The following is a 25441-nucleotide window of genomic DNA, read 5'->3' as shown; positions in this document are numbered from 1 at the left end:
GTTAGACCGCTTGAATCTACATGTTTGGAGCTATTTCGGTGATCGGGCAGGAGCTTCTGGAATGGCGGATGGCCTGTGCTCAAATTTCGAAAGGGTCTTCTGAACTTTGTATTCGACGCGTCAGCCTCTTTTGTATTTAGGACAGGAAAAGGGAGAAAGAGAGAGCAAGAGGCAATTACTTGCTCCAATTCTACTTGTATTGAGTTCTATTTGTATTGAATTTTACTTGTATTGTGTTCTATCCACTTGTATTGCATTCTACTTGTATTGCATTCTACTTGTATTGCATTCTACTTGTATTGCATTCTACTTGTATTGCATTCTACTTGTATTGCATTCTACTTGTAATGAATTCAAAATTGGATCTGCTAATCCGCCTGTCGGTTGGAGTTTCCAAAGGGCGAGAGCCAGGGAGTTGGACTTGAGCAAGCCGAGGAGCTGAGATGGGGGATTATGCCAGGCCAAGTCTTAGGTTTAGGGGGGCTGTGCAAGCGCACGCACATTCCAATCTCGCCTGGGCCAATCGCCCCTTTCTCTCTCTCTTTGCCTCTCTCCTCTCTGCCTCTTTGCCTCTCTCCCTCTCTCTCTCTCTCTCCTGTCTTTGTTGTCGCCATCGTCATCCGTCGCTTCTCTTTACCCCACCAACTCGTTCCGTCTCTCTTCTTCCTTTCTATTCCACCACCACCTTCTACCACCACACCAGCCCGCTTTACACAATGGAGGGTGAGTATTGAACTTGACCAGCACTCGCCGTCGCTCCACTCCACTTGCCGCCTTCCAATGGAACCCAAGAGGTGGTCGGTGCCTGTCCTCGAGTTTCTCAACGCCATCAATCGCGCATGGTCCATGTTGAGCGCTTGGTCATCATCCTCGGCTCACCTTGCGCGGAAATTGCGCGGCAATTGCGCGCGTATCTCAAGCCTTTTTGCGAACAGCAAACTGACCAAACCCTTGTTCCTTGAATCATTGCTGCTGATGCTGCAATCCAACAGACGAAGTCGCTGCTGTAAGTAGCCACACAACGGTAGCCACACAACGCAAACACAATCAGTTTCGAAAATCCGAGCTGCCATTCCGAAGAGATGGTTGTCCGCGCAAATGGCCGCTACAAGCAAGTGAGCTAGTCAACTGACAAATCCTTCCATCTCATCTTTCTCCCTTGTACCGCCAATTGCATGCTTGAATCGCCCTCTTTTGCCCAAATTTCGGCTGCTCTTGCGCTCAACAGCTCGTTATCGACAATGGTTCGGGAATGTGCAAAGGTAGGTCTTCTCACACTTGTACCAAGCTTGACTGGCAGTGCCGCATGGTTGCCTGCTTCGGCTGGCTCGGCTGGCTCGGCTGGCTCGGCTGGCTCGGCTGGACGTTTGGTCTCTGTTGATTTGTCGTTGCAGCTGGCTGACTAGTCCATCTCTCGCTCCTTTGCCACGCACACAGCCGGTTTCGCCGGTGATGATGCTCCCCGAGCTGTCTTCCCTTCGGTCGTCGGTCGCCCGCGTCACCAGGGTGTCATGGTCGGCATGGGTCAGAAGGACTCGTACGTCGGTGACGAGGCTCAGTCAAAGCGTGGTATCTTGACCCTCAAGTACCCTATCGAGCACGGTATCGTCACCAACTGGGACGACATGGAGAAGATTTGGCACCACACGTTCTACAACGAGCTTCGTGTCGCTCCCGAGGAGCACCCCGTCTTGCTCACCGAGGCTCCCTTGAACCCCAAGGCGAACCGTGAAAAGATGACGCAGATCCTCTTTGAGACGTTCAATGCTCCCGCTTTCTACGTTGCCATCCAGGCCGTCCTCTCGCTCTACGCTTCCGGTCGTACCACTGGTATCGTTCTCGACTCGGGTGACGGTGTTACGCACACTGTGCCCATCTACGAAGGTTACTCGCTCCCGCACTCGATCCTTCGTCTCGATCTTGCCGGTCGTGACTTGACCGAATATCTGGCTCGTATCTTGACTGAGCGTGGTTACCCTTTCACCACGACTGCCGAGCGTGAAATTGTTCGTGACATCAAGGAGAAGCTCTGCTACGTTGCTCTTGACTTTGAGCAGGAGATGCTTACCGCTACCCAGTCTTCGGCTCTGGAAAAGTCGTACGAGCTTCCTGACGGACAAGTGATCACGATTGGTAACGAGCGATTCCGTACACCCGAGGTTCTCTTCCAGCCCGCTTTCCTTGGTTTGGAAGCTGCCGGTATCCACGAGACTACTTACAACTCGATCATGAAGTGTGACTTGGACATCCGAAAGGACCTGTACGGCAACATTGTCATGTCCGGTGGTACCACAATGTACGCCGGTATCTCGGACCGTATGCAGAAGGAGATCACCGCACTGGCTCCCAGCTCGATGAAGGTCAAGATTGTCGCTCCTCCCGAGCGAAAGTATTCAGTTTGGATCGGCGGATCGATTCTGGCTTCGCTTTCCACTTTCCAGCAAATGTGGATCTCGAAGCAGGAGTACGACGAGAGTGGACCTTCGATTGTTCACCGCAAGTGCTTCTAAGCCGGTCCATGTGGACGAGGAGCCAAAGATTAGACGTTGTTCTGCTAGACGTTGTTCTGCTAGACGTTGTCCTGCTGAAGCAATCCCGTCTGGGTTTCAATCTGATCTCATCGAGTGAGGCGGCAGCATACAGATGGTCTTGCACCCAGGCTTTTCGCTGGTAGTGTTGGGTCTCCTTGTCCCACGTAAATGTAAACTCTTGTCAAAAGGCGCTGTCACACGAATCAAATGAAACATATCAATCAACCCTTGACGAGCTTGAGCATAGATGGAGGCTAAGCCTAAGCCTTCACGCTTAGGGTCAGGTGTCTGTGCCTGGCAGTGATTATCTGATCACCGGTGTTGATGAGAGAGATGCAGTATTTGAGTATCGGCCGATGGATTTTAGATTGAAGAAAGCGGTTTGCTTGCTGGTAAAGAGCAAAGGGGGAAAAGGGTGGGAAAGGAGAGGGCCTCGGCTGGAGAGAGACAAAGGAGTCAGGGGTTTGGAGAAAGAGAGAAGGAGAAAGAGAAAGGGCATTGCTTGTTGCCTTTCTACCATATCGCCCTCCTCCTCCCCATTCTAGTCGCAGCACGGTCCGCTTCTTAGAACGGCTTTCTTTACACCTCGTTTGGCTGGTCCATATCAGGTTTCGCTCGCTCGCACTAACCGATACATCCATCAATCCCTTGCTCATCTTTCCCTTTGCTCATCTTTCCCTTTGCTCATCTTTCCCTTTGCTCATCTTTCCCTTTGCTCATCTTTCCCCTCTCTTTCAACATCAAGCATCGCATACATTCTCTTTCTCGCAATCCAACCATGTTCGCATTCAGGTTGGCAGGAATCAAGTTGCTCTCTCTTGTCGCACTCACGCTCGTCTTTGTCGCTACTAGCGCTTCGGCCGTGTTTGCCAATCTCGAACCTCGCAACAACTTACCCACTACGTCCAAGCAGCATCTTTCTTTGCAGCGACGTAGTGCTATTCTTAACAATAACCCTCGTCGTATGGGCAGGCGTTCAAAGCGTCATTGCAAGGCTAAGAGTCGCGATGATGCTACTACCAGCAAGGGTGCTAAGCAACACTCGGGCTCTCACTCGCAGGTTTCGAGTCAGAACAAGTCTGGTACTAGCTCCAACTCGGGCTTTGAGAGTGACTCTGAGTCCAAGACGTCCTCTTCCGTATCGGGTGGCCTTTTTGGGTTTACCTCCAAGAACTGCGGTTCGTCTGGTGCCAATGATGATCAACCCAATGGTTCTCAAGACTTTCTTAACTGTGGTCTTACCTCCGGAGGTTGGAAGCCTCCTCAACTTTCGCTTTCGCAACTTAGAATCATGCCTGCGTCTCAAGCTTCCACTGCGCCCGTGTTTGCTCCGTGCAAAGAGGTTCTTTGGGCGTTTGAAGCTGCAGAAAAGGCCCATGGGGTGCCTGCTACGGTTCTTATGTCGTTTGCCATGCAAGAGTCGACTTGTAATCCTAATGTGACTGGAGGAAATGGAGAGCAGGGTCTTATGCAGATCACTCGGGACAAGTGTCGTGGTGCTCCTAATGGAAACTGTAAGGATCCATGGTTCAATGTTGATACAGGTGCAAGGTATTTCAAGACAACGCTGGATCAGTGTGGCGGGAATGTGTTGCAGGCTATTGGTCAGTATAATGGTTGGCAACTTGGCCTTACTGTTAAGAAGGCTACTGCTGCTAAAGCTCAGGGCAATTGTCATGCTCAGAACAATCTCGATTATCTTTATCAGATGCTGAATGGTTGGTTCCTTGGCAAGGCTAATACCTATGATATCGGTTCTTATAAGAATCTCGCCGCTTGTTAAAGCCTTGCCTCCCATTCACAGCCAAACCCGCTTCCAAGTTGCACCTTGCTCCTCCCTCGTCACTCCTTTCCCCTTTGTCTGGATACATCATTCCTGTCGGTCCATTCTTTGTCCGCGTTCGCTTTTCCCTTTCTGTCTTCCCGCGCCGTTCCCTGGTGGAATGGTGCGGTTGGTTGGTTGCAATACATTGCCTAGCCTCTAAACACGCCCGCTTTTTGCTTCTCTGCTTTCCTGAGCTTCTCAATCGTGTGTTGGTCTCAAACGAAAACAATGCTCAGATGCCAAGTGCCTATGCATCTTGCAATCCAAAGGTAGTGAATCCAGCCGAACAGAGGGATCCGTTGACACAAGACATGGTTCAAGATAGACGGGAAAAGCGTTAAAGTATGGGTATATTCCAAGTAGAACAAAGTGTAGCAAGTGTAGCAAGTGTAGCAAGTGTAGCAAGTGTAGCAAGAGGGGGAGGCGAAGAGAGGTGCATTAGGACGGTGGTTGAGGATGCATTGAGAGTTGCATGGCGAGTCGGAGTTGTTCCTGTTCGGTTAGTTGTTCGAGATTCTCCTGCAAGGTGTTCAGATCTCTCGTTTGACCTGTGGCAGAGGAGGAGGAGGAGGAGGAGGAGGTGAGAAGAACATGATCGTCTTCCAACAATCCAGCCGCTCTACCAACCGCACTCGGACCACCACCAGCAGCAGCAGTGTTGGTAGTAGAATTGCTAGGAGAGCCAAGTTGGCGTTGCCTATAACTGTTTCCTTGACCAACTCTAAAAGGCTGAGTAACAACGTCTCGCAATCTCTTAGCCTTAATCTCTCCGAATCCAGGAGACATTTGTAAGCCTGCGGTCTCGTGCTTACAGGCTCTAATCACGCCTTTCAAACTGCCATATCTGGTAATCAAGGTAAGCACATCTGTTCTATTAACCCCCCTCACCTGGGTAAGGACGTTGGTCAGTTGACTTAGATAATCCTCCGGCACTCTCTCCTTGATAGGATCTGGAGGTTTATGTTCGAAACTCTTATAAGTTTCCACGTATCTCCCTGCTTCTTCTGCACTCCATGCTACGATGAGAGTAAGGTTGTTGATCAGTGCCGTTTTAGTCAACTCCTTAATAGCCGGTGCATGATCCTTCACATCGCAGAGGAGAAGAAGGATTCGGAGCGTAAACATGTTGGAAAGTTTGGCGATTCGCGTATGGATGTATTCTGGGTGCAGTCGGTGGTATCGGATCGAGAGGAACAAAATGCACGATGAAACGCCGACAACGTAGTCAGGCACTATGTCCGAGTACTCCCAACCCAAAGATCGGATCGAGCTGAGCAGCGGATTTCCTCGTTGACATGGGTTGACGAGGATGGTGCTGCTCGAGGAAGCCAGCTTGCCGCGCACCTTTGGACGCGGTCGGGGCTGAAGGAGAGGGTTAGGTGGTGCAGGGGGTGAATTGTGGTCAAGGTCAACTGATGAGGCTGGTTGCAAGGCTGATAGTGGTCCATGTGAGGAACTATCGTTGGTTGAGTTTGTGTTGGCCGTCATGTTGGGCGATGGGTGCTGGATGGAGGAGGCACGGGGAGCCATGTTAGTTGTCCGTTGAGCTGCGCACGGCTCTGCAAGATAGTTGGACAGCAAAGACGTTGCGCTCGAGTTGGCGGAACAGCTGGTGCTTAGCTATGCGCCCAAGGAGGAGGGCTATGGCACACAAGACGAAATTTTGGACCAAGTATCGGGGTATGAATTGGTTCCTTTTAGTTTTGTTGGCTTTCCTATATATCAACCAAAAGAGAGCCAAGTCAGCGATCCATCACGTAACATTGCGACAATAGGCATGCATCTCTCTCGACCATCAACAACGGCCACACAAGAAGGCATGGGCGTTTTTGTTGGCGACTTGCGGATCAGAATTGCAGAAGAAGAAGATTAACTCGGCACCGGAAGAACAGTTGTTCCTCCTTGGACTGTTGAGCTTGTGAATGTGATATTTTAGTCATCACTTTAGCGGCCACCACCTTGCCTGGATTGATCGATGGAAAAGGCATGCGAATCGTGTGTGTATGCGGTGAGACTTACGATCAACACAAGTAGCGCTGCTGAAAGAGTCCAGCGCTCCAAATCGAGGCGTGTCTTGTTGGCTCTGTAGTGTCGCTGCAGTCGTTGTTGCCGTTCTTGGACACGGCAAGAGGATGGTCCTCGTTGCAGCTTCACATGGGATGCGAGCGAAGCCGAGATGGTGAGGATGGTGTCCAACGACAACAACGAGAGCGAGGATCCGAGATGACGACAGGCCAGTTGATGGTGGCAAGCAGGCTTGGTGCGCTTGTCAATCATCTTGCATAGCCAGCCAGACAGAAGTGGAGGCTCAGTTTCTGCCTGGCTGTTAGACCTAGCTTTTCTTGCACACTTGCCAAGAAAAAGGAAAACAGTCCCGGTCGGTTGAAATTGCAGCTCGGCCGATCTATCTCGAGCACGTGATGGGCAAAAATAACAACTCTAATGCCAGACACAAGTCCAGCCAGCCAAGCCCGTCGGCACCGAAGTCCACAGAGAGAGAAAGTAAGTGTGTGTGTGTGTGTGTGTGTCAAGTCGTCTGCTCGCCATCGTTGCCAACTCTCTCCTCACCATCAAGTCACTTCCACCTTACACACCGTACAATCAACAATGGGTAGGGTCATTCGAGCTCAGCGAAAGAGCGGTGGCATCTTCACCGCTCACACCAAGCACAACAAGGCTCCTGCCAAGTTGCGTGTCTACGACTACGCCGAGCGCAACGGTTACATCCGAGGTGTGGTTAAGGAGATCATCCACGATGCTGGTCGGTGAGTATTTTTGAAAGCACAAACCAAAGCAGGAGAACAGCAAAGGAAAGCATTGCTATCGACTCGATCCGAAGTATTCAGCAATCGACAATCGGCAGCAGCTACCGATATACAATAGCAACCGATATACAATAGCATCAGCATCAATATACTCGGCAGTTCGGATGAAGGATTGCCTAATGCCCAAAGACGCAGAAAGGGAGAAGCGGCTCGGCAGACTTCAACGCAGAGGATAGAGGCATTCGCTAACTGCATCCATCCTCAAGCAGACAGAAGGCATCAAGTATGGTATGACCGAAAGCAGGCATTCAGACGCATAGACCACATTTACGAATTCTGGGAGACTCATCGAAACGATCAGCCTGGCCATTGCAGATGTGACAAGGAGGAGAGTCATTCGCATGACTTGAACGGATATCAAAGCAGATCAGCCCGTCATTGCGACAGAAGCACCCTCTTCGATCAAGCAAGCCCAGCTCATGCAGCAGCCAACTTGACTCAGCATACGCATACGACAAACACAGTCTCATACGCCGCACCTATCTCACCTATCTCACCTATCAACTGGGCCCCTTTCCATTGTGTTGCCGCTCTTCCGCTTTACCTCGACCCGCTGCAACGACAAAGATGCTATATCTTCCGCCCTTCAAACTTGATGCTCTTTCCTCGAATGCTAGAACCATGCGCTCAATCTCTCGACTCGCGCACAACATACTGATCCTGTCCCAATTTACCACCTCTCCTTACTTGTTGTTTTGCAGCGGCGCCCCCCTCGCCAAGGTTGCCTTCCGTGACCCCTACAAGTACCGCACCCGTGTTGAAACCTTTGTTGCCACCGAAGGTCTCTCTACCGGTCAATTCGTCTACTGCGGCAAGAAAGCTGCTTTGAACGTTGCCAACGTTCTCCCCCTCTCATCGCTTCCCGAAGGTACCATCATTTGCAATGTCGAGGAGAAATCCGGTGACCGTGGCTCTCTCGCCCGTACCTCGGGTAACTACGCTACCATCATTGGACACGATTCCAACGGTAAAACCTCCCGTATCCGTCTTCCTTCGGGTGCTAAGAAGACTGTTCCTTCCACTTCGCGTGCTACTATCGGTATCGTAGCTGGCGGTGGTCGTATTGACAAGCCTTTGCTCAAGGCTGGTCGTGCTCATCACAAGTTCAAGGTCAAGAGGAACTCGTGGCCCAGAACTCGTGGTGTTGCTATGAACCCTGTCGATCACCCTCACGGTGGTGGTAACCATCAGCACATTGGTAAGGCTTCGACCGTGTCGCGATACGCTCCTTCCGGTCAGAAGGTCGGTCTTATCGCTGCTCGTCGTACCGGTCTTATCCGCGGTACCATCAAGACCAAGGACGCTTAAACCAGTTGATCACCTTTTCCTTGTCAAGCTGGTTTGGTTCCTTTGTTTTGTCGAGTTGCACTTTTTATCTCTAGGCAAGCGGGAAGGGCAGACTGGATGGAAACGGCACAGTCTATTCGCAACTCTTGTCCTTGTTTTCTCTTTCAACTCTCTTGATCTATTTTGGCACAAAGTAGGCCGTTATCATCTTCGACACTTGGCCGTTATGAATTCGCAAGTTGGACGATACTCTGCTCGCAAGGCATGTCGTCCTTTGCTATCCACAGCACACACATCACACCCAAAACAAAGATTGGCCTTGGTCAATCTCAATTCCGATTTGCTCTCACTTTGGCTCTTTGTGTTGATTGTCTTGTGTTGATTGAATTCGTCATCTGAGCTTCTTGAGTCATTGTGGATTACTTGGGCCGTCTCTGACGCTTACCCCTCTCCTTTCTCCCCACACCACTACTTGTTGATGGAGGAGGAGAACTGAATTCGAACCTGGCATGTGCTAGACTGCTGGCCTCTTGTTCGCCATTTCCAAGGTGCGTTGGAAACTCTGTCACAATTGCCTGTAGTTCCGGTGTTCTCAATGTCTCTGATGGTTGATGACGATTTAAAACTCTTTGCTCCCAATCTCGATCTACTTCCCTACCAGTAATGCCTAATCTCAATCTGGCTCTGTTGTCAGTAACAACACCTCGGATGGGTGAATTGACAACATGCCAATCCGCATTGTATTCCGCAGGTAAGTGCGGAGGGTGCAGACTACGTAGATGTTCACCTACCATTCGAAATCCCATCCAGCCAGAGGGATTCGACCATTGCGGGAATAATTCTGCTTCAGTTGAGCCTGTACTTTCGAGTGTCGTTTTGATGATGTCTTCTGGTGGTCCAGGTGGGAGTGCTTTCGTCAAGGTTGCCGTTACGAGAAGGAGGGGTAGAGTGACGAGCGGGATGAGCTTTAGGTGCATTGTTGTCTTGTCTTGTGTTGCGAGGTGAGGTTGAGGTCGGTGAATAGATGTATGTCTGGTTATGTAGGTGTTGAGGAAAAGGTTGGCGTTCGATTGTTTGCAAGTGACCGATTCGGCAAAAGGCAAGAAAGAAGAGATCGATTGGGTCGTTGAAGGGGATGTTAGTACGGACAAGCAAGTGGAAGGAATTCGCCGTTTTGACCGGACACCTAACTTGCTTCTTCCCCGAGCAGCACCCAGAGAGGACAATGGAAGTTTTGAGTTAGTGTTGAGCGGGAGAAGGGGAAGAACAAAAGGGTAGGCTACCTGATTTCTATACCAACTCAAACTCAACCGGCTGGGAATAGATTGATCCGTGTGAATGTCGTGCCGCTCTTTGTATACGACCTCAAAGCGCCACGCCACATCACTTGGCAAGCCTTTTCATCAACCAAGCAGCCTTCGATTACGATGTGCTTGGGTTGCCTGAGCAGAGAATGGACACGTATTCAGAATCACATCATCAGTGACACAGGTAGCTACAGAGGGACAAGAGGGTAGATGAAGGCGTGATCTTTGGATTGCATGAGGTGATTCATCGGGAGAAGGGGAGGGAGGGAATGGTTGTTATGGATTGGTGTGAAAATATGAGCTCAACAGGAACAACAGTTGTGACGGAGCAGGCAAGATCGATCTTCGACTAGCTGAAGGAACAAGTGATGCTTTCCCACACACATACACACTGATGTGCATATGAACTTCATCAGGAGGGTCTCGGTCAACGCGTCGCCACCAATCCCCATCAACGGTCCCCGATAGAGGCCGACATTAACCGGCCAAGAGAATGCGAAGAGAGGTATGATGGCGGGACTTGATAACAACAGTGGGGGTTATAGCGACTAAAGCGGCCACTCCCCTTCACTGAACTGCTATCTCTTAGTTTCTGGATCGACTAGAAGCGGTATCACCCTGATCACTGAACCTGCTATAATCCATGGTACTATCTGCTCCAGCGGTTGAAGAACTAGCCCTTCTTCCTGATCCACTTCCACCCAAAGGCTGCAGGTGATGCTCCTCCAGAACCATGTCCTCCCATTGCGCCTGCTTCCTAGAAGCTTGTCTAGCTAGCGTGACCGGCTCTTGTTCCTGCATAGCCGCCTTCTTTCTGGCCAAGGCGTTTTGCACCCTTTCCTTGAAGCTTAAGCTGTAAGGCTCAGCCTGGTCTCTAGCTGCATGTTTCTTCGAAGTTCGTATGGCACCACCAAAACGATTAAACCAAGGAGCAGAATTCGAGTCCGTCTCGAACCCTGGCCGGCCGGGGATATCGAGGGTAGGTGCACCATGTTCAGGAAGTGGGGAAGGACGTCTGAATGTCAACATAGGTCGACGAGCTTGAGAGGTTGGGGGAAGAGGATGGCTGAGAGTGAGGTCAGAGAGATGGTTGGAGAGGGATTCAGAGGTGCTTTCCAAGGCCTTTTCGCCGAACCCCGGGGCAACGGGGGCCGCCACTGCCAGAGTGGCGAAGAGGGTTAGGAGGAGGATTGTCAATGATGGGTTCATCTTGATCGTGCTACTGGAAAGGATAGGAGAAAGAAAGGATGTTGGCGAGAACAAAAATTGTCTTGGTGCTGAATGGGGAGCATTTTTATACCTTCCAACCAACAATGCCACTCGGAGGGAAACACACGTTGAATCGGGTCGTGCACCCTGTTACTACGTCTCACTCTGTTCATGCACAATGAGAATGGCCTAGAGCGTTACTGTACAACTTTCCCACATGTACACCGTAACAGCAAGTGATGGTCGTCAATGAGCAACCATAACCTACAAACTTGAACATGTCACATGTGAGCCACTGCCCCCACTTAGTGGGCACCCAAATCACGTAATGTAATGAAGCTGCAGCTAGGCGATACAATGGCAAAGCATACAACAACTTGTTGAGCTGCAACGTATATCTCATCCCACCAACTAGCATTTCATGTGTGGTCATTAAGCATGTCCCACCGAGAAGTCAATGTCTGGCTGCCGCGTACACGAACCACCCGCGGGAACAGAGACCGAAGCATGAGAAATGTGAGATTGCCTAACTCGTGGGAGAGTCGCTTGCGAGTTCCCAGCCGTGGCCGTAAGGGCCACGGGTGGTTGAACGTCGCGTAATAGCGGGGCGGAGCCTGCGTGAGAGTGAGATGATGGTGAGAAGGGAGTGCTGAAGATAACGATTCAGCAGGACACGAAAAATGACATGAGTCGATATGACGACGGATCGGGCGGATCGGGTGGAACCGATCTGACAACGAATGGGGCAGAGCCGATATGATCTGAGATCGGTCGGAGCTGATACAGTTGGAATCGGGGACTGCTGAGTCACACTTGTTGCCGTACCCTGTCATTGAGTAAGATGCTCCCACCTCTGGCATGTGCCGACACCATGTATATATACCAAGTAGAGAGCTCGAGGCTACTACCACGTTCTTCTCTCAGTTCAATATAGTATAGTGTTTCTGCTCAATAGCTTGAACACTGTGCTTAGACCATCGTCGACCACTGAGTTTCGACACCCGTATTCTTTCATTATTTCCAACAGGGAGGAGAGGTGAGATGAGGCAAGTGAGTGGCGATTTCGCTCACCTGCTGCGCAACGCAGGTGCCCCGTGCTCCGATCACTGATATTCGCGTCTGTACCAAACGCGACTCTAGGGTTTTCGAGATCCGAATGCGCCTAGTTGCAGCGATCAGCGTAGAAGTGACCCGAAGATTTCGGCTACAGTCGCCCGGTCAGGTTGAGGTGGCTGCTGGAAGTTTCTCGCTAAGGTTCGGACGGAAAGCATTTCCGAAGGCCAGACTTTCGAGATGCTTCTGAGAGACGATCAAGCTTTTTGAGGAGGAACCTTAAGCGGCTAAAGTGGTCAGAGTGTAAAGATAGCTAGTCTCACACGAATAGAAACACAGCTTCGAAGGGAGACTTAGGCAGGTGTAAATGAGGGGGATGGAACGACTGTACTACAAATGGAAGTTCAGTAGAGACCAGAGTGCCTAATTCTAGGATTGACGGATGGCGACAACACAGTTGTACCACTGCTGGGAAGCATAAGCGAGTTTGGGAAACGATGAGAACAGAACGGCCCGGACAGAACAGAACAAGGCAAGCACAGCACCATGAAGCGTGAACTCGCAAATTCGTGGGGGCCCCATTAGACTGTATCGACGATGATTCTTCAAAAGAACCAGCCAACTCTGTCCTGGTTTGGAGGAGGCGCACTAAGGTATCCACCGACGGGAAAACGATGAGCATCGTGAGAGCTGTAATAAGAATAGAACCCACCAGGCGGACCTTCCGGCCAAACTGTTGAGTCACAAACCAAAACCAAAACCAGGCAGAGTCGAATCAGCATTTGATGGCCTTGCATCACATGATATCGGAGCTACTTGCTCTTTACTTACCGTGCCCATGAGAGACGTAACTGGGTTGAGGCTGAGGATCGTGGCCATAAGGAGCGTTTGAAGCAAAGTTAGGAGCGTATTGAGGCTGAGGATAGTGGCCATAAGAGGCGTGTTGAGGGGTGTATTGAAGCTGAGGATAGTGGCCAGAAGGGGTGAATCGAGGGGTGTAAGGGGTGTATTGAGGCTGAGGATCTTGGCCATAAGAGGCGTGTTGAAGGGTGTGAGGGGTGTATTGAGTCTGAGGATAGTGACCAGACTCGTCTCCGCCGTGGCGAGGGTCGCGTTCAGCAGGCCTGCTGCTATCACCACTGCCGTGTGACCTGTGAACAGGGCTGGCCTCGGGAGAGGTCAAGTAATCAGACTCGTCTCCGCCGTGGCGAGGGTCGCGTTCAGCAGGCCTGCTGCTATCACCACTGCCGTGTGACCTGTGAACAGGGCTGGCCTGAGAAGAGTGCTCCTTCGGGATGTAGGGGTGCGTTGCGTCGCTATACCTCTCGTACTGGGGGACGTAATCGTCGGCGTAGATAGAAAGCTCCTGGGCCGCTGAACTACTCTTGCCTGAGATCTTGCCAACGGCTTTCCTCAAAAAACCCCAACCCTGTGGCATAGGCGTGGGCAAAGGAGCAGCAAAAGTGAGGGCAGTGCTCGAAAGAGCTAGAGCAACGATGGCGATGTTGAGCTTCATGATGAAGGAAAAGCTACTGTTTTCGTGGGAAGGGGAGGGAAGCAGGAGATGTGTTTGGAAGGAAAGTGACGGATTCGCAACGAGGTTGTCTTTATATTTTGGACGATCTCGACGGGAAGAGGGATGAAGACAAGGCTGAGTCTGCATCAGCTGTGCTGGCAGACCTGGTCCGAGTGACATTGTAGCACGAGATTTTGCTGCAACAGTGGCTTTCTGTATCGGAAATGCCTACCTGTGCTAGTGTCACCTCAGAGAGAGAGAGTTGGTTGAGGGTGGGAAGCCTGTTTACCAGCCCACAATCATATTGTATGCTCTGTGATCTCATACTGACTCCCACTCTGCTGAGAAGCTCGTAGAAGAGGTATAGTTGCCCTTGTTTGGTCTCGGAGTTGCTGCAAAACAGGTGCCAAGGTTCGTGGGTGCTCGGAGCATTCTGAGATGGTGTCACTTTCCTGCAACAAGCTTTTCATTCAATATCGAAGCGGTAGTTGAGAAGGAGTACACATCAACGCTAACGATGAGGTGGTGAAATTGCGAGGTGCGAACAATAGCAACGCAAATGGGCAGAATTCAGTCACGCCAACTGCCATGAGGACGTCAAAGCGCCCACGTTGCTTTCAATGCACTTAGTCGGACGTGCGGGACGTGCGGGACGTGCGGGACGTGCGGGACGTGCGGGACGTGCGGGACGTGCGGGACGTGCGGGACGTGCGGGACGTGCGGGACGTGCGGGACGTGCGGGACGTGCGGGACGATCGTCTCAACCCGTCAGACTCTCTGTAGGAGGCCTGGGCGGCGTATCGGCTCGCGTCAGGCTGATTATCGCGATAGGCAACGGCATAACGGCTATCCAATGCTCGTGGAGGAGGAGATAGGGGCCTGAGCCTTACCTCTGCATTGCCTCGGGATGTTTCAGCCTCGTCCACACGCTAGACGCATGAAACTCACAAGGCTTAGTTAGTTCGTTCTTCATTAGTACCACTTTCATGCACTGTCTCTACATACCGTTGGTCGTCGCCACACGTAATGAAATCGCGACCTACCATCCAAGTCTGTGTCGCAAGTGACAAGCGATCACGCTATTCGCTCCCACACTCTCAACGTCCTGTCGCGACTGCAGAAGCCAGGGCGATAACCTGGGTGGAAAAAGCGAGTGAGCATCACATCCTTCCGATGATGAGAACTGATCTGTCAAGTGCTGAAGCTTCATCTGCACAGGCGAAAACATCCCACCTCGGTCACCCCTACATGATGAGGCAAAACAATCGTAATTGAGCGTTCATTGTTTACGTCTTCATCTGAGCTCATTTTCGCGTTGCTGTGGTTATCACCGCAAGCAACCAATACGTGCCGCAGCGAAGGTCAACGTCAAACAAAGATGAAAAGGGGTCCGCAGGCATCGTCATGACTGCAAGGCCTCTCGAGTGGGCAGTATTCACGCTCACAACTCGGCAATGTGGGTCGATCTGACGGTTCGAGCTCGCAGGTCAACCTCGGCGATATCAACCTCAGCGATATCAACCCCAGCAATATCAACCCCAGCGATGAACTCAAGCGAGCACGGCACACGACATCGCTCCGACACATTCAAGCTTCAACTCGAGGTCTCTTCATGGACCACGAAATTGAGAAAACGGAAGTGAGAGGGGTAGAAGAGAAGGTCACGGAAAGCGTATCAAATGAGCAAGGTAGGTGTTTAAAAAAAACGGAAGGCCAACAAAGCCAGACGTAGCTTGGTGGTTGCGAAGTGCATAACTATTCGACTAAGGGAGATTGTGGTCGAGGCGGTCGAAGGACACCTTGATTCAGGTTTGATGACATTAGCAATGTGATTGGCAGGTGCTTCTGCCCGTGCTGGCACAAGCGTCAATCATTCCAGCAAAGGTCGATAGTACGGGCGTGTAGAAAGCACTTACGTCTCGTCGTAACAGCAGGTGCTGTACATGCCACAGCGGTAAGGACCAGTTACGCTGCTGTCACAATCGCTAATAAGGTCTACCGTGTCAGCTGACGTAGTGGCGACAAGCCCGAGAGCAAGGATGGTGATGATGGTGAAGAGCTTCATGTTTCGCAAGAAGAATACTTAGAATGCAAGGTGTTGATGGATGAGAACAGACCGAATGGGGACTTAAGAAAGGTTTATATTTATACTTTTGTGTCCGGGTCGAAAGCCGTTGGAGCTGCTTATGATATCAGGGCGTGAGACGACCATCACCCTGTGCACCCATTGGCTTCGAGTCATGACAAAGCACGAAGCTCGGATCGCCTGGCGATGCGTTATTCGACATGAGAGTCATCGTTCGTCAACATGCAACGCCGCGGAGCTCAGTTGCCAAAAAAAAAAAAAAAAACAAAAAAAAAAAAAAAAAAAAAAAAAAGGATCGTACAGAAGCGCAGCTTCAAACAAAAAGATCTCCCAACGTGGGGCTCGAACCCACGACATTCAGATGAACTCCGAGAAGATCTCGGAAACCCTTGTAGATAAGAGTCTGACGCTCTACCGACTGAGCTAGCCGGGATAGACGTATCATATTCCAAATGCTCCATCATTGCATATATATTATGTATTTTACTATTTTGTGAGCCAAAGCCATTCTTGTTGGCCCTTAGAATGGCCTGTATCCTCTGTCACTTTGTCATCATCAGACACTTGTTCCTCTGTGATGCAGCCATCAGAACAATATCACGCATTTGCATCTCCACTTGAATGCTGACAAAGTCAGGTTTTGAAAAGTGTGTATGTACAAGATGCGATGGATAATGCAGTTTCCCCCGTTGAGAAAAGACAATTTAGGGAATATCAAGCTCGCCCTTGAGCTTCTTGATCAACTTCTTCTCATCCGTTGAGACACCATCCCAGAAATGAGCCTTGAGCGCATCGATGGAAGAACGGCTGATGTGCGAGATAATCACATCGTCTTCCTCAAAGTGTCGACCGAACATCTTAGCCGACTCGTGAACGGCGTGCTCGATCTTAACAGCAACACCACCACCGACGTCCCTCTTGAGCACAACGTCACGCTCCTTGTGGTTGATCTGGAGGGAAGTCACTTTACCCAGATGCACGACTGTCTTCTTCCTTGTAGTAGGATCCGTCTTGACAACGGCAAGAGGTGTACCGACGCGCAGAGAGCCATCGATAATATCACATCCCAGAATGATGGGATCACGCTTGGCGAAGCAGGCAATAGTCTTGAGTCGGCATGGCCAGACAGCTGTGCCAGAGGCTTCTTTCTTCTTGCCGTCCATGATCTCCTTGTGGTACTTGGTGAAGTCGTTTTCGAGATGGTAGATAATCTTGGCGGTGAAGATTTTGATGCCCAACTCTTCGGCGAGCTTTTCGGCTTCTTTGTCGACAGGAACATCGAAGGCCAAAATGACGGCCAACTCTTTCGCCTTTTCAAGCATGGTAGAACATCGAACCACATCCTTTTTGAAGACGGGACCAATGTTGATGCCGTTGACAGGGATCTTGCTGACGCGCAAGAATTCGAGCAAAGCCTCAAGCGAACCAAGCGTCGATGCTTGCACGCAGACACCGCGACCCGAGGTGTCGATCGAGTTCATGAGCGAACTGAGATCGCTCATCACCTCGTCCTTGAGGTCCTCCTCGTCATCGTCAGGTCCAACGACCAACAGCCTGGAACCGGCGATGGCCTTTTCAAGATCGGGAGCGGCAATCTTGACACCGAGCGCGGCCTTGACGGTCTTGTGGTGGACGTAGGCACCTTTGACACGCATCTCCTTGAGTGGCTGTGGTGTAAGTAGCGCTCGCACCTGTGTCACAATCGGTCCGTTGAGACCACAGACGACGATACGGTCACCTTCGTGCATGACACCGTTGGAGAGAACAACGTCGATGGTGGTACCGAGACCCTCGATGACCTTGACTTCGAGCACAGTGCACTCGAGTTCGGAGAGGTACATGAGCTTCTCGCTCATACGTGTCTGTGTGAGCTCGATGATCAAGCGGAGCATGTCGGGGATACCCTCACCGGTGTGAGCCGAGGTGGGGACAAGACTGACATTTCGGCCCATGTTCTTGTTGTCGTAGTAGAGGACAGCGTTGAGACCCTGCTCGGCAAACTGAACGAGCACCTGGTTGGTTCGCTCCTCGAACTCGTTCTGGGTAGCGCGCTGCTGCTTTGCCAAACTGTCGCGGAAGCCACCGTTGGGTGTCGCCTGCCAGCCGTAGAGACGGTCGATTTTGTTGAGTGCGACGATGAAGGGCGTCTTCTTGTCCCTGAGCAGTCGGATCGACTCGAGAGTCTGTGGCTCGAGACCGTGCATGATGTCGACCACAAGAATGGCGATGTTGCAGAGCGAGGAACCACGGGTTCGCAAGTTGGTGAAAGACTCGTGTCCTGGAGTGTCGATGACAAGAAGACCGGGGACCTTGTACTCGAAAGGTGAATCCTTGTCGAGCACTGCAGTCTTGGACTGGAGCACCTCGGTAGGGAAGTAGGTGGCACCGATTTGCTGGGTAATACCACCGGCTTCGCCCTCCTGGACGTTGGTCTGACGAATCTTGTCGAGAAGCTTGGTCTTACCTGTGTCGACGTGCCCTAGAATACAGCAAATAGGCGATCGAAGGTCGTCACGGCTTCGGGCAGCCATGGCCTGCTCGGTACGCTCCTTCCTACGCTCAGCAGCGGCAGCCTTCTTCTCGACAGCTTGACGCTGAGCGGAGGTGAGACCTTGATCGCTATCAGAATCGGAGTCATCGTCACTGTCATCGTCACTGTCATCGTCACTGTCATCGTCGCTGTCGTCGGAGTCTTCCTCATCGTCGTCATCTTGGTCGGAGTCGCTCTCCTCCTGCTTAGCAGCCTGCTTGCTCTTGGGCGCCTCTTTGCCGTTTGTCTTGGCCTTGGCAGCAGCGGCGGGCTTCTCGTCACCAGACTCGAGGTCCCAGCTGTCCTTGACATGCTCATCTTCAGACTCGGCATCCCAGCTATCCTTGACGTCTTCGTCCTCCTCGGCTGGCTCTTCAGCCTTGGCGACCTCGGCCTCCTTCTGAACAGGCTCTTCAGTCTTCTCCTCGGCGGCAGCTTCTTGCTTCTCGTCCTGTTCATCTTTAGATTCAGCAGTCACTGGCTCAGGAATGGTAAGGCCACCCTCTCGCTTCTGGGGACCCTTCTTTTTCTTTCGGTCGTCGACAAGGGTTCGTTTCTTGGGAGCAGGCTTGACAGCTGCATCGCGGTTCTCGAGACCCTCGATCTTGATGTGACCAGCCTGGATCATGGCCTGCATCCTAGCCTCGGCGGCAGCCTTCTCAGCCTTCTGCTTAGGAGTAAGATACTTGCCCTCCTTCTTGAGCTGTTCGATCTTGGCCTTCTCTTTCTCCTTCTTAGCTCGCTTAGCTGCTTCCTTGCGCTCCTCCTCTTCCTGTTCGAGACGTTCACGCTCTTGTTCGGCACGGATAGCTTCAAGGCGTGCCTGCTCTGCTTCCTGCTCAGCCTTCTTCTGAGCAGCGATACGGGCCTGGAGGGCAGCAAGTGCAGGGCTGATCTTCTTTCCGGAAGGTGGTGCGGCAGGTGTAGCTGGAGCAGGTTCAGCAGCAGCACCCTTGCCGCCCTTCTTCTTCTTTTTCTTCTTGTCGTCGGCAGTCTCTCCGGCGGTGGATGCAGGTGCTGCATCATCGTGCTTGCTGACATCGGCGGCATCCTCATCGTCATCCTCATCTGCTGCATCCTGCTTGGATGGTTGTGAGGCGGAAGCGGCCTTCTTTGCCTGAGCCTGTGCCTTCTTCTTTGCCTTCTCCTTTTCCTTCTTGAGCTTCTCCTTCTCCTTCTTGGTGAGGATGCGTGGTGCACCGTCATCCTCAGCGGCATCAGCATCAGCATCGTCAGCTTTGTCTTGCTTTTCTTGCTTTTCTTGCTTTTGGGCGCCTCCTCCCTTCTTCTTGGGCTTGTCTTCTGGGAATTCTTCATCTAGCAAGTCATCGACAGTGCCGTGAATAGGAGCTTTGCTGGAGAGATCCACTTGGGTGTCAGCCTGAGCAGCTGCATTGCCGCTGACATCCTCTGCGAACTCGTCAAAGTCAAAATGGTCGTTCTTCTTGTTTTTCTTCTTGTCCTTCTTGCCTTTCTTGTTGGCAGTCTTGATGGCACCCATCAAGCCGTAGTTGTCATGATCATCGTCGTCGGCGGCGGCGGCAGGAGCGGGTGTGGGTTCCGGTGTGGGTTTGGAGTCGGACTTGTTGCCGTTGGGGGCCTTCTTGTTGTCCTTCTTGGCAGGAGCGGCAGGCTGGACATCCTCATCCTCGTCCTGGTCATCGCCGCCGTCGTCGAGAGACATGGCAGCAAAGAGGCTCTTTGTGTTTTGTGTTGGAACTTGCTCCTCGTCGTCATTGTTACCGATGGTCTCGCCGGCTTCATCCCAGAAGTCATCGGCGCCGCCCTTCTTGGCGCCCTTCTTCTTTCCCATTGTGTTGGAGGAAGAGGGGCTGTGTGTGCGGTGACTCTGCGGCGTTGCAGTAATTGGAGGTTAGGGAGCTCGAGATTCCTGGCTTGTGCGATTGTAGAAAGGTGCAAAAGCTGCTGCGCTGTTTCCTTTCCGCTGTGTGGTGGGCTGAGCGGAGAACAAGGTGTATGTTGGTGGTAGCGATACGAAAGTAATATCAGTCGAGCATGTAACTTGCAATCAGCAAGCTCACTCCAATGTCGCACGAAAAAAGCTCAAAAAAACCGGCGACTGAGCCTTGGCCAGCTGACTAATCTGTTTTTCCCTTGAGGGAATTCGATCGGGATGTTGCCAATGCCAGATCGCGATGCCGCCAATGCCAGATCGGGACCACAAAAATTCAACAGGAAAGCGAGACTTGTTCGACCTGTGAAGGCTGTTGAAGTGTTTCCTACCATCCACCTTTCCACGACCAAGGACCAACAACGAACGACGATCCATTGCACTGATACTGTTCTTCAAGATGTGCGGTTCATCGAGTGATATGCTCCCGGTCAAGCCGACAAGCCGAACGAGAGTGTAAGTCTATCGATGCAGGCTCGGTGGACAGATGGGACAGCTCGCTGACTTTTCTGACTTTGCCTGCTGAACCATGTTATCATTCAGCACCCTCGCCGGAAAGCAAAAGACAATACTATGGGAGAAGAAGCTGGAACAGCGAAGGAAGCAAGAAGCAATCAAGCAACGGGAACGCGAGATGAAGGCAGAGAAGGAAGCTGAGGCCGAAAGGAAGAAGACAGTGAGCCGCGAAAGGAAGCAGATGGCTGAGGAGAAGGCTCGTCTCGAGATCATGGCGCACAAGGTATGTCGAACAAGCCATGACTACCACCTTATCTTGACTAGCTGCTGCTTCTACCAGCAGATAGGCTTGATAGTACCGGACTGGACTCGAGACTAACCTTGACCTTTCTTTCTACCCTTTTGAAACGCAGATGAGCGCAAAGAAGCTTGCACGCAAGAAGCGTCGTCTCGGAATCACCAAGAAGGTCTCGCACGCATAGTCGGCAGAAGCACTTCTGATCTGCTCAGCTCCCTCATATCTGCATCCAACTTTTGTACTTGTACCCTCCATACCTTGCTCTCTTACAATCGACGCATTGCTTAGAACATGACCACCAATACATCAGCTTTTCTGGCATCAGCATCGGTATCGTCATTGCCTCGGCAGTCAGGATGAAGAGCATGGCACTTGCACCTTTGACCTTCCATGAGCCTTACGATGGGATACAGGATGAGAGTGAGCTGCCAGGGTCCTGGACACGCTATGCCTCTGAACACCGCTCCAGATTTCTCGTACGAGAAATGAGAGCCAGCGTTCAGACTTTATTCTGGGCCCACTTTTTATTGGCGGTGGCGGTTTTGCGTCTGGTCTCACACTAGGGGGTTTCAGTTTTCTCTGAGTTTTCAAAACTCCGAGTTTTCATGGTTTTTTTGGATTTTGAAAGCTCACTGCTTAAGTAAGCTCTGCCAGGAAAGAAAAGCTCGGAAGTTTTGAAAACCCCTACTTATTTTTGCTGTGAGCCCAGGTTTCTGAATATTTGAGTTTTCAGCAGGAGTTTTTGTCATGTGCTGATATCACGTGATTCTAACACAATTCTGCGCACAACCCTTGACCTCCACTTTCTGCACTGTCTACACTTTCTCATGCTTTGAGTTACGTCTGTCCTTGCTTCACTTCTATCACCATCTCCAGTAGCATTTCCTCCCTGTCAGTGCCAGGACATGGACATGCCATCCCCTCATGACCATATCAACAACATTACACTATTCACAGCTTTGCAGCAAGCCTCTGGATTGGCTCCAGCATCAGAGCAGTCTTCAACTGCTTCGCAGCACAACACAATAATGTCAGCTCAGTCCAACCTTGATTGCTCTTGTCAGTGCCACCCTTCTGCAACTTCCAGCACCTTGGCTGGGGCTGAGTCAACTCAGCCAGCAACCTCTCCCGCTTCCCCTTTGTCCTCCTCCACTCCTTCTGGTTCCAACACCACCACATCTGCCGGTTCTTTGCCTTGCCAAACCTCTACCCGGCCAACTCGAATCTCTGCAACTCGCAGACATCAAGCCAGTACTCATGGCAGCAGGTTCAACAAAACAGATCATATTGCCTACTTCAATTGGTCGCCTAGCAACATAAATAACCTTGTTGATATCATCTACAATAATGATCATTACCAATGTGTTCTATTGCCAGGACATTTGACTGTAGAACAGGAAAAGGGTCTGAAGACAAACAAAGATGTTATCTGTGGGCAGATATGGCAGGAGCTGTTCCCAGACGAGTCTACTGTTGGTGGTGCTGGTCGAGTAAAGACTAAGATTCGCTGGCTCACTGAACAATACAACAACATCAAGAAGACCATCTCGCAGCAGACTGGTGCTGGAGTACTTCTTCAAGACATGGATCACAACAGTTCGGTAAGTACAACTTAGTTGATTCATGTTAAGTGTGCCAATGTTCTTATACTTTATATCTCTGTCTATGCTTCTTTATCAACTTGCAGGACTATGCCACATGTGAATCAATTGCTCGAAGCTGCCCTTGGTTTGAGCACTAGCACAAGATGATGACCAACCATGCACAGACTGGTCCAGTTGTTCTTCTCACTGGTCACCCATATGATGCCACCCCTGCCTCCTCTCAGAATAACTCAGTTGATGCTGATGTGAACATGGATGATGCCAGTGATGCTCACTACCCTCAGCGACGCAACATTCCTGGCATGGAATCCATTCTTGAGGAGTCACAAAATGATCCCATTGGAGCAAGAGTTATCTCATCTTTTTCTTCTTCGGTTGCAGCCACCCCAGCTGCTGCTTCATCTTCATCCTGCTCGCCCTTCTCTTCCTCATCCAACCCATCTTCAATTGGCCCCACCCCCTTCACCATTACCCCTATAGACACTCCAACCCACCAGCGCTCATCCAGCACTGCTTTTGAGGCTGATGAAGTGGACGATGGTGATGGTGACTCTGTTTACCATTCTCCAGCCACAGGTACAACACCCAAGAAGTCTCGACCCTTCACTTCCAAGAGCAAGCGAGAAGAGCTGTTGGAAATTGTGCAGGCCTGCACCCAAGACATGCTTCAGGCACGAATCAAGGTTGAGGAGGAATGCACAAAGAGGGAGGAAATGCACATTCAATTTGCCAGGGAAGAAAGTGAGGGACAAGAGCACATGCGAACTGAAGAGTGTGGTTGGCTCATGGAGATGGTGCAGATGATGAACCCTAATCTACCCTTTGGCAACATCACTGGAAGTAGTCAAAGCAATCTTGATCTTGACCCACTGGTTCTTGCCATGGATCAGCAGGACAATAGCGATTCAGCTCGTGAGTAGACCATTTGGCAAGAATGGTGTTCCTTTTGAGTTCTCCAAGTTCTGTTCCTGTGTTTCCAACTTGTTGTACCATTGCTCTCTGTAAAGCTAGCTCTCAATATGTATGACTAGCATACCCCATACCCAGTCTTCCATGTAATCTCTCAAATGTAGATTGCTTCAATGTGATGAATTGTTCCACATACAAGATGCTGATCGGTGTAGCCCCAGTTCCGAGCATGCATGTTGCACAGAAATCAGCTGCACAGAACCCAGCTGTGCAGAACTCAGCTGCATTGTGTTTGTAGCTTTGGACTCTCTTTCAGACCACATCATCCTCTCCTATTTCTGGCCCTCTACTTCAACCATGGTGTGCACTTCCAACAAACAGCACCTCCTGGATGACATTGAGACCACCATCATGCACTCATTGATGGTGGAATCCAAGATGCAACTTGATCTGATGGATGTCGATGCCACTTGGCACCCTAATGATGACCTTGAAGATTCTGATGATGACATGTTCGATCATGCTATCTCATTCGCACTCATCAGGACTTACGACATCATCAGCCAGTCTCGATACACAGTTGAATGCCTTCAACTGCCACAATGAAAGGATCCCCTCATCAACATGCTTGATCGATATGCTGTCATCAACTGCAAGCTCTTTCGAGGGGCTGTTTGCATGACCCCAGATGCATTCCAAGCTCTCACTTACAGACTCAGCACAACCAATGCCTTCAGATCAATATCAAGCTTTCGGCGTGTTCAGCAGCAAGTGGCAGTTGGTCTATATCGGCTTGGACGGTCAGGAAATGGTGGTGGAGTTTGTGATGTTGCATTTGCCTGCAGTTGCAGTTGGGGCTCAGTTCATGTGTGGACAGATAGGACTATTGCAGGCCTATACAAGCTGAACAGTGAGGTAGTAACCTTTGCAACTGAAGACGAGTGTGCTAAGGCAAAAGCATGGGTTGCTGATAAGAGTGGAGTCGAGGAATGGTCTAGAGGATGGTTGGTGGTAGATGGTACACACATCAATCTTGCTTGGAAGCCAGCACTCAATGCTCGCAAGCATTACTCATACAAGGGTGATTATACATTCAACATTGCCCTTGTCTTCCTCCCTCATTCCTTGCGCATTGTCGAGTTGGTGGTTGGACATCCTGGGTCATCACATGATGTGCGAGTCTGGGCTTCAGGCAGTGGTATTGTTGCGAAGCCTCATTTGCATCTTGATGAAGGCAAGTTTGTCTGGGTTGATGCTGGTTATGGCTACTCCAGCTACACAGTTGGACCATACAGCAACACTGCAGCTGCAAAGAGCAGAGATCTCCACTACTTCAACTATTCACTCTCCCGCATTCATGTCAAGGCCAAACATGGCATTGCCTACCTCAAGAACTGCTTCCAATGTCTCATGGGATTTCAAGGCAACCTGTATCGAGAAGAGGACCATGAGAAAGCTGCACATATGGTCCAGGCTTGTATCATTGCACATACATTCGCAAGCCATTATGATTGACCAGATGAGGTGGCAGAATACCTTAAGGCATCAGAAACTCTATCTGAAGCTGAGGTGCTGGAGACCACGTCAGGGATGGAAGCATATCAGCAGGCTACCGAAGATGCAAGGATACAATGAAGGGAAAACCAGCAGCAATATGAACAGGAACAGGCTGCTGCCATGGAGGGCATGTCTCAGAACCGAGTCCAGAAGTTCAGGCAGGAGAAAGCACTGGATCTTAGGGAGGAGATGCTCACTGCACTCTTTGCTTCTCATGGCTGCCCTTTTGAGGACACAACAGCAGAATCTCAAAGGATGGGAATGACAACATTGGCCTTCGCCAAATGGCAGGAGAGACAAAACTGATGGCATGAGGCTCGCAGAAGACAACGATCAGAACAGGTGTGATGTAAGCTATTTGCTTTAGCTTTTCAATCAAAGGTTTTGGCATTGTTCAGTATAGTGTTCAACAACATCTGATATGATCACTTTGATCTTGACCTGGTGTAGGGAATCAGAGATTGTTTTTACTGGGCGAGTCAAGTGAAACTCCAAGATGCATGTGTCACAGGCCTGTGCAGTTTCTTGGGGCATCA

The 25441-nt window shown here is 50.8% G+C and overlaps 10 protein-coding genes and 1 non-coding gene across 11 annotated transcripts; 4 read left to right on the top strand and 7 right to left on the bottom strand.

The window, feature by feature from the left end:
* Window positions 1–1241: 1241 nt before the first annotated feature.
* On the top strand, window positions 1242–2510 carry UHO2_06677 (actin; the record flags this gene model as incomplete). The annotated part of the gene is made up of 2 exons (XM_041558846.1): window positions 1242–1365; window positions 1438–2510. 2 exons carry the CDS (start codon window positions 1242–1244, stop codon window positions 2508–2510), a joined length of 1197 nt encoding a protein of 398 aa, XP_041414780.1.
* Window positions 2511–3309: 799 nt separating this feature from the next.
* Window positions 3310–4314, top strand: UHO2_06676 (uncharacterized protein; the record flags this gene model as incomplete). The annotated part of the gene is made up of 1 exon (XM_041558845.1): window positions 3310–4314. One exon carries the CDS (start codon window positions 3310–3312, stop codon window positions 4312–4314), a length of 1005 nt encoding a protein of 334 aa, XP_041414779.1.
* Window positions 4315–4794: 480 nt separating this feature from the next.
* UHO2_06675 (uncharacterized protein) lies at window positions 4795–5886 on the bottom strand (the record flags this gene model as incomplete). The annotated part of the gene is made up of 1 exon (XM_041558844.1): window positions 4795–5886. The coding sequence occupies one exon, from the start codon at window positions 5884–5886 to the stop codon at window positions 4795–4797; it is 1092 nt and encodes a 363-aa protein (XP_041414778.1).
* A 1077-nt stretch (window positions 5887–6963) lies between these two features.
* Window positions 6964–8489, top strand: UHO2_06674 (putative RPL2A - ribosomal protein L8.e; the record flags this gene model as incomplete). The annotated part of the gene is made up of 2 exons (XM_041558843.1): window positions 6964–7121; window positions 7883–8489. The coding sequence occupies 2 exons, from the start codon at window positions 6964–6966 to the stop codon at window positions 8487–8489; spliced, it is 765 nt and encodes a 254-aa protein (XP_041414777.1).
* Window positions 8490–8887: 398 nt separating this feature from the next.
* UHO2_06673 (uncharacterized protein) lies at window positions 8888–9445 on the bottom strand (the record flags this gene model as incomplete). The annotated part of the gene is made up of 1 exon (XM_041558842.1): window positions 8888–9445. One exon carries the CDS (start codon window positions 9443–9445, stop codon window positions 8888–8890), a length of 558 nt encoding a protein of 185 aa, XP_041414776.1.
* A 915-nt stretch (window positions 9446–10360) lies between these two features.
* Window positions 10361–10984, bottom strand: UHO2_06672 (uncharacterized protein; the record flags this gene model as incomplete). Its single annotated transcript, XM_041558841.1, has 1 exon — window positions 10361–10984. One exon carries the CDS (start codon window positions 10982–10984, stop codon window positions 10361–10363), a length of 624 nt encoding a protein of 207 aa, XP_041414775.1.
* Window positions 10985–12642: 1658 nt separating this feature from the next.
* Window positions 12643–13553, bottom strand: UHO2_06671 (uncharacterized protein; the record flags this gene model as incomplete). The annotated part of the gene is made up of 2 exons (XM_041558840.1): window positions 12643–12770; window positions 12869–13553. The coding sequence occupies 2 exons, from the start codon at window positions 13551–13553 to the stop codon at window positions 12643–12645; spliced, it is 813 nt and encodes a 270-aa protein (XP_041414774.1).
* Window positions 13554–15373: 1820 nt separating this feature from the next.
* Window positions 15374–15618, bottom strand: UHO2_06670 (uncharacterized protein; the record flags this gene model as incomplete). Its single annotated transcript, XM_041558839.1, has 2 exons — window positions 15374–15407; window positions 15470–15618. 2 exons carry the CDS (start codon window positions 15616–15618, stop codon window positions 15374–15376), a joined length of 183 nt encoding a protein of 60 aa, XP_041414773.1.
* Window positions 15619–15966: 348 nt separating this feature from the next.
* tRNA-Lys(CTT) lies at window positions 15967–16072 on the bottom strand. Its single transcript has one exon. It is a non-coding gene; the product is annotated as a tRNA-Lys (tRNA).
* A 271-nt stretch (window positions 16073–16343) lies between these two features.
* UHO2_06669 (putative GTPase/general translation initiation factor eIF2) lies at window positions 16344–19982 on the bottom strand (the record flags this gene model as incomplete). Its single annotated transcript, XM_041558838.1, has 1 exon — window positions 16344–19982. The coding sequence occupies one exon, from the start codon at window positions 19980–19982 to the stop codon at window positions 16344–16346; it is 3639 nt and encodes a 1212-aa protein (XP_041414772.1).
* A 499-nt stretch (window positions 19983–20481) lies between these two features.
* On the top strand, window positions 20482–21019 carry UHO2_06668 (uncharacterized protein; the record flags this gene model as incomplete). Its single annotated transcript, XM_041558837.1, has 3 exons — window positions 20482–20537; window positions 20625–20820; window positions 20951–21019. 3 exons carry the CDS (start codon window positions 20482–20484, stop codon window positions 21017–21019), a joined length of 321 nt encoding a protein of 106 aa, XP_041414771.1.
* Between the last annotated feature and the right edge of the window lie 4422 nt (window positions 21020–25441).

The sequence above is a fragment of the Ustilago hordei genome (assembly GCF_900519145.1).
Source record: "Ustilago hordei strain Uho2 genome assembly, contig: UHO2_contig_20, whole genome shotgun sequence".
NCBI classification, from domain to species: Eukaryota; Fungi; Basidiomycota; class Ustilaginomycetes; order Ustilaginales; family Ustilaginaceae; genus Ustilago; species Ustilago hordei.
Note: the sequence above shows the minus strand (reverse complement) of the source record. Positions and strands in the feature narration are given on the sequence as shown.